Source organism: Ranitomeya imitator, chromosome 3 (genome assembly GCF_032444005.1).
Source record: "Ranitomeya imitator isolate aRanImi1 chromosome 3, aRanImi1.pri, whole genome shotgun sequence".
NCBI classification, from domain to species: domain Eukaryota; kingdom Metazoa; phylum Chordata; class Amphibia; order Anura; family Dendrobatidae; genus Ranitomeya; species Ranitomeya imitator.
The window spans coordinates 445,439,761-445,460,287 of NC_091284.1; the positions used below are offsets into that span (position 1 = coordinate 445,439,761).

General features: G+C 42.8%; 1 protein-coding gene across 1 annotated transcript in view; it reads left to right on the forward strand.

Annotated features, from left to right (window-relative positions):
* The window catches only part of CRCP (CGRP receptor component), a 31,313-nt gene extending 11,189 nt beyond the window's left edge, over positions 1-20,124 (forward strand). Inside the window, exons 3-6 of the mRNA XM_069757379.1 lie at positions 5,639-5,737; positions 10,937-11,031; positions 18,127-18,184; positions 19,787-20,124. Coding sequence (XP_069613480.1) covers positions 5,639-5,737; positions 10,937-11,031; positions 18,127-18,184; positions 19,787-19,918 — 384 coding nt within the window. The 3' untranslated portion in view covers positions 19,919-20,124. The remainder of the gene's footprint in view (positions 1-5,638; positions 5,738-10,936; positions 11,032-18,126; positions 18,185-19,786) is intronic.
* Positions 20,125-20,527: the final 403 nt, after the last annotated feature.

A 20,527-nucleotide genomic window follows, 5' to 3' on the forward strand; every position in this document is an offset into this window, starting at 1 on the left:
TGCTCCAATCCACCCCCCCTGCGCTCCGCTCTCCGATCCACCCCTCCGTGCTCCCCCCCCACCCCATCATACTTACCGAGCCTCCCGGGGTCCGTCCGTCCTCTCCATGGGCGCCGCCATCTTCCAAAATGGCCGGCAGATTCGTTTCAAGTGCATTTTGATCACAGTGATCAAAATAAAAAAAATACTAAATGACCCCCCCCCCCCCCCCCTTTGTCACCCCCATAGGTAGGGACAATAATAAAATAAAGAATTTTTTTTTTTTCTTGCACTAAGGTTAGGGTCAGGGTTTCGTTATGTGCACACGTATTCTGGTCCTCTGCGGATTTTTCCACAGCGGATTTCATAAATCCGCAGTGCTAAACCGCTGCGGATGTATCGCGGATTTACCGCAGTTTTTCATGCGCATTTCGCTGCGGTTTTACAACTGCAGTTTACTATTGGAGCAGTTGTAAAACCGCTGCGGAATCCGCAGAAAGAAGTGACATGCTGCGGAATGTAAACCCCTGCGTTTCCGTGCAGTTTTTCCACAGCATGTGTACAGCGATTTTTGTTTTCCATAGGTTTACATTGAACTGTAAACTCATGGGAAACTGCTGCGGATCCGCAGCGTTTTCCGCAGTGTGTGCACATACCTTTAGAATTAGGCTATGTGCACACTGTGCGGATTTGGCTGTGGATTGGCCGCTGCGGATCCGCAGCAGAGTTCCATCAGGTTTACAGTACCATGTAAACCTATGGAAAACCAAATCCGCTGTGCCCATGGTGTGGAAAATACCGCGTGGGAACGCTGTGTTGTATTTTCCGCAGCATGTCAATTCTTTGTGCGGATTCTGCAGCGTTTTACACCTGTTCCTCAATAGGAATCCGCAGGTGAAATCCGCACAAAAAACACTGGAAATCCGCGGTAAATCCACAGGTAAAACGCAGTGCCTTTTACCCACGGATTTTTCAAAAATGGTGCTGAAAAATCTCACACGAATCCGCAACGTGGGCACATAGCCTTAGGGTTAGGGTTGGAATTAGGGTTGTGGTTAGGGTTAGGGGTGTGTTGGGGTTAGGGTTGTGATTAGGGTTATGGCTACAGTTGGGATTAGAGTTAGGGGTGTGTTGGGGTTAGTGTTGGAGGTAGAATCGAGGGGTTACCACTGTTTAGGCACATCAGGGGTCTCCAAACGCAACATGGCGCCACCATTGATTCCAGCCAATCTTGTATTCAAAAAGTCAAATGGTGCTCCCTCACTTCCGAGCCCGACGTGTGCCCAAACAGTGGGTTACCCCCACATATGGGGTACCAGCATACTCAGGACAAACTGTGCAACAATTATTGGGGTCCAATTTCTCCAGTTACCCTTGTGAAAATAAAAAATTGCTTGCTAAAACATCATTTTTGAGGAAAGAAAAATGATTTTTTATTTTCACGGCTCTGCGTTGTAAACGTCTGTGAAGCACTTGGGGGTTCAAAATGCTCACCACATATCTAGATAAGTTCCTTGGGGGGGTCTAGTTTACAAAATGGGGTCACTTGTGGGGGGTTTCTACTGTTTAGGCACACCAGGGGCTCTGCAAACGCAACATGACGCCCGCAGACCATTCCATCAAAGTCTGCATTTCAAAAGTCACTACTTCCCTTCTGAGCCCTGACGTGTGCCCAAACAGTGGTTTACCCCCACACATGGGGTATTGGCGTACTCAGGAGAAACTGGACAACAAATATTGGGGTCAAATTTCTCCTGTTACCCTTGAGAAAATTAAAAAATTCTGGGCTAAAAAATTATTTTTGAGGAAAGAAAACGTATTTATTATTTTCACGGCTCTGCGTTATAAACTTCTGTGAAGCACTTTGGGGTTCAAAGTGCTCACCACACATCTAGATAAGTTCCTTTCGGGGTCTAGTTTCCAAAATAGGGTCACTTGTGGGGAGTTTCTACTGTTTAGGCACCTCAGGGGCTCTGCAAACGCAACGTGACGCCCGCAGAGCATTCCATCAAAGTCTGCATTTCAAAACATCACTACTTCCCTTCCAAACCCCGACGTGTGCCCAAACAGTGGTTTACCCCCACATATGGGGTATCAGCTTACTGAGGAGAAACTGGACAACAACTTTTGGGGTCCAATTTCTCCTTTTACCCTTGGCAAAATAGGAAATTCCAGGCTAAAAAACAATTTTGAGGAAAGAAAAATTATTTTTTATTTTCATGGCTCTGCGTTATAAACTTCTGTGAAGCACCTGGGGGTTTAAAGTGCTCAATATGCATCTAGATAAGTTCCTTGGGGGGTCTAGTTTCCAAAATGGGGTCACTTGTGGGGGAGCTCCAATGTTTAGGCACACAGGGGCTCTCCAAATGCGACATGGTGTCCGCTAACGATGGAGATAATTTTTCATTCAAAAAGTCAAATGGCGCTCCTTCCCTTCCGAGCCTTACCATGTGCCCAAACAGTGGTTTACCCCCACATGTGAGGTATCGGTGTACTCAGGAGAAATTGCCCAACAAATTTTAGGATCCATTTTATCCTGTTGCCCATGTGAAAATGAAAAAATTGAGGCTAAAAGATTTTTTTGTGAAATAATAAAAGTACTTTTTCATTTTTACGGATCAATTTGTGAAGCACCTGAGGGTTTAAAGTGCTCACTATGCATCTAGATAAGTTCCTTGGGGCGTCTGGTTTCCAAAATGGGGTCACTTGTGGGGGAGCTCCAATTTTTAGGCACACGAGGGCTCTCCAAACGCGACAAGGTGTCCGCTAAAGAGTGGAGCCAATTTTTCATTCAAAAAGTCAAATGGCGCTCCTTCCCTTCCAAGCCCTGCCGTGCGCCCAAACAGTGGTTTACCCCCACATATGATGTATCAGCGTACTCAGGACAAATTGGACAACAACTTTCGTGGTTCAGTTTCTCCTTTTACCATTGGGAAAATAAAAAAAATTGTTGCTAAAAGATAATTTTTGTGACTAAAAAGTTAAATGTTCATTTTTTCCTTCCATGTTGCTTCTGCTGCTGTGAAGCACCTGAAGGGTTAATAAACTTCTTGAATGTGGTTTTGTACACCTTGAGGGGTGCAGTTTTTAGAATGGTGTCACTTTTGGGTATTTTCAGCCATATAGACCCCTCAAACTGACTTCAAATGTGAGGTGGTCCCTAAAAAAAATGGTTTTGTAAATTTCGTTGTAAAAATGAGAAATCGCTGGTCAAATTTTAACCCTTATAACTTCCTAGCAAAAAAAAATTTTGTTTCCAAAATTGTGTTGATGTAAAGTAGACATGTGGGAAATGTTATTTATTAACTATTTTGTGTCACATACGGTAACTCTCTGGTTTAACAGAATAAAAATTCAAAATGTGAAAATTGCGAAATTTTCAAAATTTTTGCCAAATTTCTGTTTTTATCACAAATAAACACAGAATTTATTGACCTAAATTTACCACTAACATGAAGCCCAATATGTCACGAAAAAACAATCTCAGAACCGCTATGATCCATTGAAGCGTTCCTGAGTTATTACCTCATAAAGGGACACTGGTCAGAATTGCAAGAAACGGCCAGGTCATTAAGGTCAAAATAGGCTGGGTCATGAAGGGGTTAATATAATAAACAACCATATTACTCACCGGTGCGACGAGAAGATAATTCAATTTTTTGCCATGAGCTGTAATGCTGTAGATAAGCCCCCAATGTATCCTGAAAGATGAGAAAAAGAGGTTAGGTTGTGCTCACCCAGGGGCTGTCACGCTGCGTTCGCGGTCCGGGGCCTCATATCTTCTTACGATGACGTCCTCTTCTTGTCTTCACACTCCGGCGCAGGCGTACTTTGCCCTGTTGAGGGCAGAGCAAAGTACTGCAGTGCGCAGGTGCCGGGTCTCTCTGACCTTTCCCAGACAAAGTACGCCTGCGCCGGAGCCGCAGCCTGAAGACAAGAAGAGGACTTCATCGTAAGAAGATGGGAGGCCCCGGATCAGACCGCGACGCCCATCGCAGCGGGACCGCCCCTGGGTGAGTATAATCTAACCTCTTTTTCTCATCTTTAAGGTTACTTCATGCAGCTTTATATGAACACCCGAGCCTTACACTATGGCTGGTCCGAATAACTAAAGCAATTGTTACCATCCACCTCTCGTGTCTCCCCTTTTCCTCATAGTCTGTAAGTTTGCGAGCAGGGCCCTCATTCCTCTTGGTATCCATTTTGAACTGTAATTTCTGTTATGCTGTAATGTCTATTGTCTGTACAAGTCCCCTCTATAACTTGTAAAGCGCTGCGGAATGTGTTGGCGCTATATAAATAAAATTATTATTATTACTTCAGGGGCTTATCTACAGCATTCCAGAATGCTGTAGATAAGCCCCTGATGCTGGTGAGCTTACCTCACCATCGATTTTGGGGGTGACAGGTTCCCTTTAAAAACCTTTCATTGTATCCACTATAAGTTTTATTTAATGATTTGCCTAGTTTAAGATCGGGACAGGGCATGAAACTTTAAGTTTATTTGGAAAATATAGACTCTATGCTTCAGACCACAGGTTGAACAGATCTGAATTTGAGATTTTCTTATTGACACTGCTCATATGGTTACAAGTGCTTCTCACTAAATTAGAATACCATCAAAAAGTTAATTTATTTCAGTTATTTATTTTCAGTTCATTTTATATTGCCTTACAGCCAATATAAAATGAGTTTCACTTTTGTAGTGAAGAACTGAAATAAATTCACTTTTTGATGATTTTCTGATATAATGAGAACCACTTGTATATTATGAAATATGATCCCTTTGAAGTTCCAACTTGAATTTTTGTACAGATGTGGCTAGGAGCATAGGAGACACGTTATTTTGTTAAAAATTTTATATCCTATAGTTTTTTTTGGAAATGCTTTTCACAATTTAGCGTTTGTGTCCGCATGGATAAAATATTAATAAAGATATTCTTGTGACATATCAAATGGAAGCCTGCACAGTTCTTAGTGTAATGGTGTTTTTTCTGTTTCTTCATCTTGATTCTGACCTAAGTTATGAGGAGAAACGTATAGGCATACAACACACTAATTCCCATTGTTTCAAAACTTTGAAAATTACTTTAAAAAAATAAAATAAATTAACATATAATTTTTTTTTTCCTTCACATTTTGCATTTGCTAGCACACTATTACCAGAGAAAAAACATCTCAAAAGAATTAAAAATACGAGTATAGAGGACATATTAATTGGTTCATTTGACAAGGAATGACCCATGTGTCCTAACATGACAGTAAAATATGCAATTTATTCCATGATGAAATAAACCTGTACAAAGATCTGTGTGCAAAAAATAAAAGTCCATGGGTATCAGAATGTGGTGACAAAAAAATTGTCATTTTTTATTGTGTGCAAAAGTAATAAAATATTTTTCTACCACTTTTAAGTGCACTGAAAAATGCCAATGCCTTTAATGCTGCTCCATATAACTTACTAGGGAGAGTTCATGGAAGCCAATATAAAAAAAGTGGCCTCTATGTATACAGACTGAGGGAGACAAATGGGGTCCGTGCTATGTGCAATGCTCCTTTAGAGGCCATGATTGTGTGCAGTAACTGGCATGTATACATAGTAGGATATAAGTAATAGGTGTGACATTCATTCTGACAAGCTTTTTTCCCGGTATCAAAGGTATATCAGTTACTTACAGACCTAAAAGCACAGCAAAGAGATGGAAGAAAAAACAAGAACAGCGTTGGCCAGCAGAATCTTAATACGATCATGTATGAGGTGAGCCTTGGCATTCTTGGGTTGGGCCTTTTGGATTCTTATTTTTAGACTTGTTTTATTGAAGATTATGTAACATAATAAGTTTACAACATAGAACCGAAGAACAAACAGCATTTCTACCTTGTGGATTCTTTAGAAGTATCATGTCATAGTGGAAAGAAGTTGTCAGTTTTATACTTTTAACATAAAATCTGAGCATTTTCTTTTTCTCATTTTCCTAAATATTTTATTCTTGCCAACGCTTTGTTTTTTAAGTTTGTATTCTAATCATGGAAGATGAAACTGATAATTTCCAACTAATTTGGAATGAGCCCTGAGAAATACAAATGAGCGCTTGGTGAAAATGTAGCCTCATGTCATACCCACCTTTAACACTAGAGGGAGCCCTATGATTTAAGAACTTTTATTTTCTTGTTTTTTTGGGGGGGGGGGGGATGTCATTCTGTGCCTATTTATGTTCTGTTTGAACTGTTTGATCAAAAATTGTCTAGAAACACTATATTAGTGTTTGCTGGAAACAACAAGGGTGATCCACAGTCAGTGATGGTTTGGGGAGCCATGTCATCTGCTGGTGTAGGTCCACTGTGTTCTATCAAGACCAAAGTCAGCACAGCCGTCTGCCAGGAAATTTCAGAGCACTTCATGCTTCCCTCGGCCAACAAGCTTTTTGGAGATGGAAATTTCATTCTCCAGCAGGACTTGGCACCTGTCCACACTGCCAAAAGTACCAATACCTGGTTTAAGAACAACAGCATCGCTGTGCTTGATTGGGCAGCAAACTCACCTGACCTTAACCCCATAGAGAATCTATGGGGTATTGTCAAGAGGAAGATGAGAGACACCAGACCCAACAATGCAGATGACCTGAAGGCTGCTATCAAAGCAACCTGGGCTTCCATAACACCTCAGCAGTGCCACAGGCTGATTGCCTCCATGCCGCATTGATGCAGTAATTGATGCAAAAGGAGCCCCGACCAAGTATTGAGTGCAATTACTGAACATACATTTCAGTAGGAAAGCATTTCGGATTTAAAATAATTTTTTCAAGTTGGTGTTATGAAGTATTCTAATTTACTGAGATAATGACTTTTGGGTTTTCATTGGCTGTAAGCCATAATCATCAACATTAACAGAAATAAACACATGAAATAGATCACTCTGTTTGTAATGACTAATATGAGTTTCACTTTTTGTATTGAAGAACTGAAATTAACTTTTTGATATTCTAATTATGTGAGATGCACCTGCATGTACTGGTAGCAAGATGATACTGCTTAAAGGGGTTGTCTACTACTCTGAGAAACCCTTCTCAATCTTATTTTATTGGATAGTATCTTTGAATTTGTTTTTAATAGCAAATATCCTTTTAAAGGGAATCTGTTATCAGATTCATGTTGTCCAAACAGCAAGCAGCATAAATCAGAGCTTGGCTGTGTCATTATAGCCAGTTATAATATTCTGCCAGGACCATAGCCAGAGACGAGGCTAGTCCGGTGGTGCCAGCTCTTTCCTGTGCTCCTCCATGTGATTGATAGGTCTCTTTCTTGTGTCTACACAGGGAGAGGCCTGCCAATCATGTCCAGCAACTCTGGAAGAAGCAGGCCAGTGGAGGCCCCAATCTAGTCCGGTCTCTGGCTGTGGTCCCCAGTCGGCTCTTTTCAGCTCCACTCCATGTGATTGGCAGTTCTCTTATGTATACATAGGGAGAGTCATGTCAATCATCTGCAGTAAAGGTACCGTCACATTAAGCGACGCTGCAGCGATATAGGCAACGATGCCGATCGCTGCAGCGTCGCTGTTTCGTCGCTATGTGGTCGCTGGAGAGCTGTCACACAGACAGCTCTCCAGCGACCAACGATGCCAAAGTCCCCTGGTAACCAGGGTAAACATCGGGTTACTAAGCGCAGGGCCGCGCTTAGTAACCCGATGTTTACCCTGGTTACCATTGTAAATGTAAAAAAAGAACCAAACACTACATACTTACATTCCGGTGTCTGGCCCCCGGCGTCAGCTTCCCTGCACTGTCTCAGCGCCGGCCGTAAAGCAGAGCGGTGACGTCACCGCTGTGCTTTACGGCCGGCCGGCGCTCACAGTCAGTGCGGGAAGCTGACGGCGAGGGGACAGACACCGGAATGTAAGTATGTACTGTTTGTTTTTTTTTACATTTACAATGGTAAACATCGGGTTACTAAGCGCGGCCCTGCGCTTAGTAACCCGATGTTTACCCTGGTTACCAGTGATGACATTGCTGAATCGGCGTCACACACGTCGATTCAGCGATGTCTGCAGGGAGTCCAGCGACGAAATAAAGTTCTGGCCTTTCTGCTCCGACCAACGATGTCACAGCAGGATCCAGATCGCTGCTGCGTGTCAAACACAACGATATCGCTATCCAGGACGCTGCAACATCACGGATCGCTAGCGATATCGTTGTTAAGTCGCTCAGTGTGAAGGTACCTTAACTCTGGGAGAATCAGGCCAGTGGTGGCCCCAATCTAGTCCGGTCTCTGGCTGTGGTCCCCAGTCTGCTGTTTTCAGCTCCACTCCATGTGATTGGCAGGTCTCTTCCTTGTGTATACATGGGGAGAGTCATGTCAATCATCTGCAGTAACTCTGGGAGAAGCAGGCCAGTGGAGGCCCCAATCTAGTCCGGTCTCTGGCTGTGGTCCCTAGTCGGCTCTTTTCAGCTCCACTCCATGTGATTGGCAGGTCTCTTATGTATACATGGGGAGAGTCATGTCAATCATCTGCAGTAACTCTGGGAGAATCAGGCCAGTTGTGGCCCCAATCTAGTCCGGTCTCTGGCTGTGGTCCCTAGTCGGCTCTTTTCAGCTCCACTCCATGTGATTGGCAGGTCTCTTCCTTGTGTATACATGGGGAGAGTCATGTCAATCATCTGCAGTAACTCTGGGAGAATCAGGCCAGTGGTGGCCCCAATCTAGTCCGGTCTCTGGCTGTGGTCCCCAGTCGGCTGTTTTCAGCTCCACTCCATGTGATTGGCAGGTCTCTTCCTTGTGTATACATGGGGAGAGTCATGTCAATCATCTGCAGTATCTCTGGGAGAATCAGGCCAGTGGTGGGCCCAATCTAGTCCGGTCTCTGGCTGTGGTCCCCAGTCGGCTGTTTTCAGCTCCACTCCATGTGATTGGCAGGTCTCTTATGTATACATGGGGAGAGTCCTGTCAATCATCTGCAGTAACTCTGGGAGAATCAGGCCAGTGGTGGCCCCAATCTAGCCCGGTCTCTGGCTGTGGTCCCCAGTCGGCTCTTTTCAGCTCCACTCCATTTGATTGGCAGGTCTCTTCCTTGTGTATACATGGGGAGAGTCCTGTCAATCATCTGCAGTAACCCTGGGAGAATCAGGCCAGTGGTGGCCCCAATCAAGCCCGGTCTCTGGCTGTGGTCCCCAGTCGGCTGTTTTCAGCTCCACTCCATGTGATTGACAGGTCTCTTCCTTGTGTATACATGGGGAGAGTCATGTCAATCATCTGCAGTATCTCTGGGAGAATCAGGCCAGTGGTGGCCCCAATCTAGTCCGGTATCTGGCTGTGGTCCCCAGTCTGCTGTTTTCAGCTCCACTTCATGTGATTGACAGGTCTCTTCCTTGTGTATACATGGGGAGAGTCTTGTCAATCATCTGCAGTATCTCTGGGAGAATCAGGCCAGTGGTGGCCCCAATCTAGTCCGGTATCTGGCTGTGGTCCCCAGTCTGCTGTTTTCAGCTCCACTCCATGTGATTGACAGGTCTCTTCCTTGTGTATACATGGGGAGAGTCATGTCAATCATCTGCAGTATCTTTGGGAGAATCAGGCCAGTGGTGGCCCCAATCTAGTCCGGTATCTGGCTGTGGTGCCCAGTCGGCTCTTTTCAGCTCCACTCCATGTGATTGGCAGGTCTCTTCCTTCCGTTTACATGGGGAGAGTCATGTCAATCATCTGCAGTAACTCTGGGAGAATCAGGCCAGTGGTGGCCCCAATCTAGCCCGGTCTCTGGCTGTGGTCCCCAGTCGGCTCTTTTCAGCTCCACTCCATGTGATTGACAGGTCTCTTCCTTGTATATACATGGGGAGAGTCATGTCAATCATCTGCAGTATCTCTGGGAGAATCAGGCCAGTGGTGGGCCCAATCTAGTCCGGTATCTGGCTGTGGTCCCCAGTCGGCTCTTTTCAGCTCCACTCCATTTGATTGGCAGGTCTCTTCCTTGTGTATACATGGGGAGAGTCCTGTCAATCATCTGCAGTAACCCTGGGAGAATCAGGCCAGTGGTGGCCCCAATCAAGCCCGGTCTCTGGCTGTGGTCCCCAGTCGGCTGTTTTCAGCTCCACTCCATGTGATTGACAGGTCTCTTCCTTGTGTATACATGGGGAGAGTCCTGTCAATCATCTGCAGTATCTCTGGGAGAATCAGGCCAGTGGTGGCCCCAATCTAGTCCGGTATCTGGCTGTGGTCCCCAGTCTGCTGTTTTCAGCTCCACTTCATGTGATTGACAGGTCTCTTCCTTGTGTATACATGGGGAGAGTCATGTCAATCATCTGCAGTATCTTTGGGAGAATCAGGCCAGTGGTGGCCCCAATCTAGTCCGGTATCTGGCTGTGGTGCCCAGTCGGCTCTTTTCAGCTCCACTCCATGTGATTGGCAGGTCTCTTCCTTCCGTTTACATGGGGAGAGTCATGTCAATCATCTGCAGTAACCCTGGTAGAAGCAGGCCAGTGGTGGCCCCAATCCAGTCCGGTCTCTGGCTATGGTTCCCAGCCCGCTGTAATTGATGGGTTTCTCCCTCCTGTGTACATAGGGAGAAGTCTGTCAGTCATCTGCAGCAGCTCTGGGAGATGCCATCAGGAATTTCACCACACACTCTTGTTTCACAAAATGCAAATTCTTTATTTCTACCTGTAGGTAAAACAGAGCTGTCTCAAAGACTCTATTTTAATCATGAAAATGCAAAGTTCAGATAATTATGTTATTGTTTAAGGAGTGTACATTCCAATTTTCACTTATATGTGGCTGCTAATGTTTCATTTCTTAAACATCTATTTATGTTGGGCCACATATTGGGGCTGCGACAGCCAAGACTGTCATAACCATCTCTGCCACTGGAAACTATGAATGTTTATTGAACCTATGATAAAATATAGAATTTTTAATAAAAATGTCTGATTATATCTTTCTTGATCTCATAAAATTCTTGATCTTTTCGTAGACATTAAAATACTTGTCTAACAGTCCCTGTCAACGACAAAGTCCTGAAATAGTGCAAGACTTCCTTACTGCCCTGAAAGGACATAAGCTAACCAAGTAAGTGCGATTTAGTAAACTAAAATGTTAGAGGATACAACTTCGACATAGAAGAAAATGATTTGTACATAAGTTACTCGTTACCGTTAAGGAATAACATTGCACTTAGTGTTGGTCTGCAGTCATTATTCCTTCATTTCAGACCACTGATGTGCAGTTTCCAGCCTGATACAAGTTTCAGATTTTTTTCTCTAGTGTGAGTGTCTCTCCCTGTAATGTAGGCTGGATGTTTATCCATGCTGTTGTTGTATTTCTGCTGTCCACTGCAGAACTATGTACAACCCTTAGCTACTCCTGAGACTGTCTCTACGGCAGTATGTTTTTATTTTGCAATGTAATGTTCGGACTGGCCGTGGGTCTCCTGCCCCAATCTCCATACTCTTTCATGCTTATGATTAATTTTATTAAACTTTCAGTACATCTGTGAGCCCCTGCCCTGTCCTTTTTTTATCTAATTGTTTAGAATGGTATTCTGGCATCGACAATAGTAGAAAAGGTATTTAATATGTGATATTAATATAATTGCACATGTCCTAATAAATACTGAAAGTAACACACTGGTAACTCAATACTAGGAAAAATTATCAATGATGAAAGTAGAAAAACCAGAGGGGATCCTAAAAATAAAGGACCTCTATATATCACATGACAATAAAATAGAGTAGGGAGTAATAAGCCTACACAGAATATATTTTTAGGAGACGTGCTGTGCCACAAAATGATGAGAGGGGGTAAAGGGCATACTGGCACTTGCCTATGAGGCTTTCTGTACTCAGACTGCAATACACTGATGCATGAAACTGGACAAATTTTGAGAGCCGAGAGAGAGCCTAGAAAGCCTCATCTGTACCATGTTTTTTGCACAGTACTCAGATAAAGGACTTAAGGGTATGTGCACACGTCTGTTTGAGGTCTGCGGATTTTTCCGCAGCGGATTTGTGAAAACCGCAGGTAAAAGGCACCGCGTTTTACCTGCAGACTTATTGCGGATTTTGTGTGGATTCCCCTGCGGATTCCTATTGTGGAGCTGGTGTAAACCGCTGTGGAATCCGCACAAAGAATTGACATGCTGCGGAATGTAAACCGCTGCGTTTTTTCCCGCAGCATGTGCACTGCGGATTGCGTTTCCCATAGGTTTACATTGTACTGTAAACACATGGGAAACTGCTGCGGACCTGCAGCAAAATCCGCAGCGTGTGAACATAGCCTAAAGGTACTCTTCATCAACAGAGTTGTGGAACATTTTTTAATAAAGAATATTTGGAAAGTTGCTTAACTTTGTCTTCCCCAGATTTTTTATTTTTTTTGCATGCTAAATACAATCTCCCAGAATTAAACTGGAAACTCTGCAAAGAGATAAAACAATGGGTGGCCTTGCAGTCCCAAATCCGTGGGTTCATTACATGGCTGCTCAGCTCCAGCACATTCGTGAGTAGGACGACTAGGGAGGGAGAGGGGGAGTCCAGCGTCTACTACTCCAATCACATTTTAAATCACTCGCTCTATGAAGCATTGAAGGCTCACAAATTTAAGATGCCCTATTTCAGAACCCCAACTACACTGTTAATACGCAAACTTTGGGGGACAGTGAAGAAACTACAAGGTATACCCTAATCTATATAATTTGGAAGGGTTTAAAAACTGGAGTCTAAGGCTGTGTGCCCACATTGCGTTTTGTATGCGTTTCCGCCGCGTTTTTGCCGCAGCGGAAACGCTTAAACGCATTCCCATGGAATCTTATGGGATTCCGCAGTTGCTGTGCCCATGCTGCGGATTTTTCCGCTGCGGAATCGCATAGCGGTAAAATCCGCAGCATGTTAATTATTTCTGCGGAATCGCGGCGTAGGATTGCATTGAAACGCTCACTTTACGCATGTGGCTATGCCCACCATGCGTAAAATGAGCGCTTCGTGTGCGGATGGTACCCAGGTCTGGAGGAGAGGAGACTCTCCTCCAGGCCCTTGGGAACCATATTTCTGTAAAAAAAAAAAAAAAAAGAATTAAAATAAAAAATAAGGATATACTTACCTTCTGATGGCCCCCAGAGTCCTCCCCAGAGTCCTCCCGCCTCTCAGCGGTGCACGCGGCGGCATCCGTTCCCAGGGATGCATTGCGCGAATCACCTGAGATGACGTCGTGGTCACGCGACCGTGATGTCACAAAGGTCCTTCGTGCAAAGCATCCCTGGGAACGGAACAAACCGGGAGTGCTGCTGAGGAGATCGGGGGCCGTCGGAAGGTGAGAATAACAATATTTTTTTATATTATTTTTAACATTCTATCCTTTACTATTGATGCTGCACTATGCTTGACAAGTATGACCAACCTGTCAATCACTTCTCCAAGTGATGCTTCTAAAAACGCTTGCAAAACGCGTATGTTTCGCAGGAAAATGCATGTGAATTCCGCATGCGTTTTACCCGTGGCAGGGAGTTGCGGAAATGTTGCACATTTCCGCAGCATTTCTGCAGCGTGGGCACAAAGCCTAAAAGGAGTAGAAAGATTTACACATGTTTTAGAGGGAAACACACTCAAAGAGTTCTCTCAAATACAAAATGAACATGGACTACCAACACGGAATTTTATAAGGCTCTTTAGTTACGACATGCATATCAGGCAGAGGGTCCCATCCTAAATAACGGAGTGACTAAAAATGATGTAATACAGAGAATAGCCAGCTCACATAATTCTGGGGGACTAATCTCATTACTATACAGGTATCTGTTGTACCTTATATTAATAAACACCCCATACGGTCAAAAGAAAAATGGGAGGGTATGATAGGCCCTATTGCAGAGGGACTGTGGTCTGAAATACTGGGAAGAGTTCCACAGTTGTCTTTTTGTGAATCCCATAGTTTTTCATATAGAACACCCCAATTTCTCCACAATATAGGGCTTAGACCAGACTTCCTATGTTCTAGATGTAAAACATACCCAGCTAATATGCATCATATAATGAGGACATGCTCCGTTTTGGAAACTTTCTGGAAGGATGTAATAGTGATCATAAATAGAACATACTCAGTCGATACAGATTCTTCACCATTAGTATCTATACTGGGACATATAGAAGATCTGAGCACTGACGAACATGGCACAATAGCTTTAGCACACATGTTATACATGGCCAGGAAACTGATAGCCCGGCATTGGTTATCAGAGCACGCAGCCACAGTAACAGAATTTATAGATAAAATTAATTGGCTATTAAATCTGAAAGCATATATTTGAAAGGGAAGGCCATCTCCAAATTCGAAAAATATGGCCTCCATGGATTGACTACTCTGGTCTAGCATCTAGAGAACTGCAAAGAGTTCTACTAGGTTTGTACATCAGCACAATTTTGGAAGCTACATTTTTTTTGCTAGGAAGTTATAAGGGTTAAAAGTTGACCAGCGATTTCTCATTTTTCCAACAAAATTTACAAAACCATTTTTTTAGGGACCACCTCACATTTGAAGTGAGTTTGGGGGGTCAATATAACAGAAAATACCCAAAAGTGACACCATTCTAAAAACTGCACCCATCAAGGTGCGCAAAACCACATTCAAGAAGTTTATTAACCCTTCAGGTGCTTCACAAGAACTAAAGCAATGTGGAGGGAAACAAAATGAACATTTTACTTTTTTCACACACAAAATTCCTTTGAACCCAATTTTTTTATTTTCACAAGGGTATCAGGAGAAAATTGACCACAAAATTTGTTGTGCAATTTCTCCTGAGTAAGCCGATACCCTGTATGTGGGGGAAAGCCACTGTTTGGACGCATGGCTGGGCTCAGAAGGGTGAGAGCACCGTTTGACCTTTTTGAATGCAAAATTGGCCGGAATCAATGGTGGCGCCACGTCATGTTTGGAGACCCCCTGATGTACCTAAACAGTGGAACTCCCCCAAATTCTAACACCAACCCCATCCCCAACACACCCCTAAACCTAACCCCAACACACCCCTAATCCCAACCCTAACACACCCCTAACTGTAGCCCCAACCCTAACCGTAGCCCCAAGCCTAGCCTTAGCCCATAAAAAACCCTAGTTTTAGCCCAACTTTAACCCCAATGGAAAAATGGAAATATATATTTTTTTAATTTCATTATTTTTACCTAACTAAGGGGGTTTTATTTACTATTTTCTTTTCTTTTGATCACTGTGATGGGGTCTATCGCAGTGATCAAAATGAACCATTAGGAAAAATTTCCTATTGTTGCCGGGTGAGGAATGTGGAAGGGAAAAAATGAACATTTTACTTTCTCACAAAAAAATTTACTTTTGGAACCAATTTTTTTTTATTTTCACAAGGGTGTCAGGAGAAAATGGACCACAAAATTTGTTGTGCAATTTCTCCTGAGTACACCGATACCCCATATGTGGGGGTAAACCACTGTTGCATGGCAGGGCTCAGAAGGGAGTGAGCACCTTTTGACTTTTTGAACGCAAAATTGGCTCCAATCAATGGTGGTGCCATGTCGCGTTTGGAGACCCCCTGATGTACCTAAACAGGGGAAACCTCTTAATTCTAACTCCAACCCTAACCCCAACACATCCCTAACCCCAACCCTAACCACAAACCAAACCCCACCACACCCCTAACTCTAACACACCCCTAACCCTAGCCCTAACTTTAGCCCAACTCACTTTAGCCCAACTCTAACCCTAATGGAAAAATGGAATTAATTTTTTTAACTTACCGTATATACTCGAGTATAAGCCGAGAATTTGAGCCCATTTTTTAAGGCTGAAATTGCCCCTCTCGGCTTATACTCGAGTCATACCCAGGGGTCGGCCGGAGGGGGAGCAGCAGCTGTCTCATAATACTCACCTGCTCCTGGTGCAGTCCCTGGACGTCCCTGGTTCTCCGGGCGCTGGCAGCTTCTTCCTGTAGTGAGCGATCACATGGTACCGCTCATTACAGTAATGAATATGGACTCCCATAGGGGTGGAGCCGCATATTCATTACTGTAATGTGCGGTACCATGTGACCGCTCAATACAGGAAGAAGCTGCCGGAGAACCAGGGACACCGCGCCAGGAGCAGGTGAGTATAACGCAGTGCGCGATATTCACCTGCTCCCCGTTCCACCGACGGCCGCCGCTGCGTTTTCCCCATCCTCTGCATTGACGCTCAGGTAAGATGGCGCGGTGATGCGATTATTGTGTGCGCCGCCCTCTGCCTGAACGTCAGTACAGATGACACAGCGGCGGCTGTCGGTGGAACGCGGACCGGTGAATATAGCAAGTGCCCGGGGCCTGAGAGGTGAGTATGTCATTTTTATTTTTTTTTATTTTTTGTCGCAGCAACAGCATATGGGGCAAATGTCTGTATGGAGCATCTTATGGGGCCATGTGCAGCATTATATGGGGCAAATATCTGTATGGGTCCATGTGCAGCATTATATGGGGCAAATATCTGTATGGGGCCATGTGCAGCATTATATGGGGCAAATATCTGTATAGGGCCATGTGCAGCATTATATAGGGCAAATATCTCTATAGGGCATCTTATGGCGCCATGTGCAGCATTATATGGGACAAATGTGTCTATGGAGCATCTTATGGGGCCATTATTAACCTTTGTGCAGCATTATATGGAGCATCTTATGGGACCCATCATGAACTGTATGGATCATCTTATGGGGCCCATCATGAACTGTATGGAGCATCTTATGGGGCCCATCATGAACTGTATGGAGCATTTTATGGGGCTCCTGATTCAATATGGATATTCAAAAACACTTTACCTACTGATATCTCAATTAATTTTACTTTTATTGGTATCTATTTTTATTTTTGAAATTTACCGGTAGCTGCTGCATTTTCCATCCTAGGCTTATACTCAAGTCATTAAGTTTTCCCATTTTTTTGTGGCAAAATTAGGGGGGTCGGCTTATACTCTAGTATATACTGTAATTATTTTTACCTAACAAAGGGAGTTTTAGTTACTATTTTTTTTTTATTTTGATCACTGTGATAGGGTCTTTTCACTGTGATTAAAAAGGAACCAATAGGAAAATTGTCCTATTGTTGCTGCTGTTGTCTGTTCTGTTCCTGATCTATGGATCTCGGCTTTTAGTTGAGCTGAATCTGTGCTGCACTTCATGTACATGCTCAGTAGTGAGGCAGTGCTGTGGAGTCGGAGGTTTGACTTATCGATTCCACAGCCCTGTTAATTTCAAGAGCCAGAACTTTTCTTATTTTTCTGTTGACTTCAATCTGTAAAAACATCTTTTTCTTTAATTCTGCACAATTAACTGTGCGGCATAAATAATATACTTGTTGTTTTTCTTTGAGCTGGTACTATAATAGCAAAACTATATCTATATTTTTTTTTACGTTTTGCTACCTTGGCACAAAAATAGCACAGTTCATGGGAATAATAGTTTTTTTTTTTGTTTTATATCGCCATATTCCAGGAACTATAACTTTTTTTTTTTTTTTATAGATAATTTTTTTGCTGATTAGGCTGTCTAAGGGCCTGTTTGTGAGACAGGCATATTGTAATACAAACATTTTGGATACATTTAAATTAGTTGATTAGTTTGAGTTGGTAGGGACAAGTCTTATTTTTTTTGTGTATTTTGTGATGTAAGTACCGTATATACTCAAATATAAGCATCTTATGGGGCCCATCATGAACTGTATGGAGCATTATATGGGGCTCCTGATTCAATATGGATATTCAAAAACACTTAACCTACTGATGTCTCAATCAATTTTACTTTTATTAGTATCTATTTTTATTTTTGACATTTACCGGTAGCTGCTGCATTTTCCACCCTAGGCTTATACGTGAGTCAATACGTTTTCCCAGTTTTTTGTGGCAAAATTAGGGGGGTCGGCTTATACTCGGGTCGGCTTATACTCGAGTATATACGGGTAATATGTTAACTTTGTACAAGTCCTTACACAATAGGATTCGTTTACTTCCCCAGTTATGCAAAACATTGTTTTGGTGAGTTTTTTGTGCATACAATTGTTTATTAAATCACAGGCGCACATACCATCTATTTACTGTAGTTGTTCCTAGCAATTAATGATGCTGCTGCGTACAAAAAAATATCGAAAGTGCTTAAAATATATTTATATTTTACTTCCACAGAGCAGAAAAACTACAGCTGCTTAACCACCGACCTATAACGGCCGTAGAAATTCAACTGGTACGTACAGATGTATTATAGTTGGAGGAAAGATATTTGAACTCAATAGATTTGTCCCTTTTATTCTTAAAGGGATTTTCCCCACAAAGTTAATTTTACTCAACATTTTAGTCAATAGATCTTTAAATAATAATGAATTCCACAATTGGATGTGTTCTACAAAAATATCCCTGTGCTGAGATAATGTTATAAATGTGCCCCTGCTGTGTACTGTGGTTGTGTGTGACCGTGCAGGAACATGGCCTGATCATAACACAGCTCCTGGGCAGGGTGGAAGCAAACGAGTATACAGACAGGACAGCATGAGGTCACAGATCCACACTAGAAATGATTCTGTTAAATTAAAGAGGTCGTCCGGTGAAAGCAAGTTATCCTTTATCTATAGGCGGTAATTGGTTGATCATTGGAGGTCCAATCGAAGCTGAGATAAAATATATTGCTTAGAAAAAAAAAAGGCATCAAAATGTTTTGCCTCAGAAAAAGAATCAGCTGTGATCCTGTGATAACCTATCAGTATACTCTTTTGCATCCTCCCCTGCCCAGGAGATGTGATATGATCAGACCATGTCCCTGCACAGTCAGACACAGCCATTACACAGTACACAGCAGGGGCACAGTTATAAGATTATCTCAGCACAAGAAAACCATTTTTAACACCTCCAATTGTAAAACTTACTATTATTCCAAGATCTATTAATTAAAAGTACTTTGTTCATAAGAGCATACATAGAGAAGAAATTCAGTAGTTATTGATGACTCAGAAGGTGAAAGCTACTCCAAAATGATTCTCCCATGAAATTAAAATTAGGAAAGTGCTAGCATATATAGGTATATAGGTCTTTAATTCATCCCTTTCTGACACTTTTCAGGAGCTTTATTAAATATTAAGGCCCCGACTCAGCAAGACTGGTGGTGTTGACACTAGTCTAAATGAGGAATCAGTAGCATAGGACGACTGGTGTACATCTTGGTGTGCGCCTGGCCACAAATCCTATTCCAGTACATGATGGTGTAAGAATTGAGGTGTAAAGAATTGTGCTGCTAGCCTCTGTCCTACCTCAGCTCTGCTTGCTTTGTTGGAGCTGGGTGAAAATGTCAGAGAATGCCATAAGTCACAATATTTTTAGTGCAAGTTGCAGCAAAATTTTGCGACTCTCTAAAGCTTTTTACAGCAGTATGATGGTGTAAAAGCTTTGATGAATTGGGCCCTAAGACTGATGCACTTTGATTTATTCCAGTCTTAATAAAAAGTATTTTGGCATAAGATTAATTAAGAGGCGTACGCTTGGAGAAAATTAGACGTCTTGCATGCTCTGTGTGAGGCAGAAATATAAACTTATGCCAACCGTGGGCTGGCGTAGATTTGCGTTATAATTTACGTCTCTTTCTGACATAAGCGATATTAATGTTCCAGGCTGTGCCCATTTTTACTACTCCACCCACTTTAATTAAAAAATAGAATGAGTGGTGGAAAAAGTTTAAAAAGTGTCAGATGATGGTGTACAATAGGTGTGTGCGGTAATTTGCAATATTTTATTTGTATAACCGTAATAATGTCCCCCATGTGTCTAATAATGAATGCCATTAACCCCTACCTAATAGATGGTGGAGGAAAGTGAAGAAAGGCTGACAGAGGAGCAGATTGAGCAGCTCATTCACACCATCACTAATATTATTCCCGGGGACCCAGCAGCTGAGGCACAGGAGCAAACCGAAATGGAAGAGGATGGATGACATTGCCTAGAATAATCAGATTTTTACACTATGCACTATTCCAGATTTGGTGTGTTCGGTATTCTGCATAGAAAACTTATACTGTTATACACTAGATTATCATTTCATCTGTTTTTTTTATTAATATATTGTTATTATTTGATCCATTCTCCAAACTAAATGTTTTGAGAGTTTCTTTAGTAAATAAATCCAATTTTAGTTACAGAGCGGTGTACATATTTTACATCCTTGTTGCCAGTTGTTTCGTTACATCTTGCTGGACCAGGACATGACCTACCTGTCTGTTGCTGTTACACTGGTGAATGTTTATTAACCCTGTTGCTACTGATGGGATAGGGCTGTTTCAATAGATATTTTTGTATTTCCCTTTATGCATTCCTTTATTGGAATCAAGAAAGGCAACAATATCACCAGTGCTAGATAAGGGGTTCTCCAGTCAAAACTGATAAGTCTACAGTCACTCTGTGACATGAATTCCACCAGTGTACATACTGTGTGCTACAGGGATTCTCCGGTTTCAGACCCGGGAACAAGATAAATTGATGTGCTGCGGTCTGGAAAGACGCGCTGCTTGTCCGTCTCCTCAGGTAAGCCGCGGGCGTCGGTGCA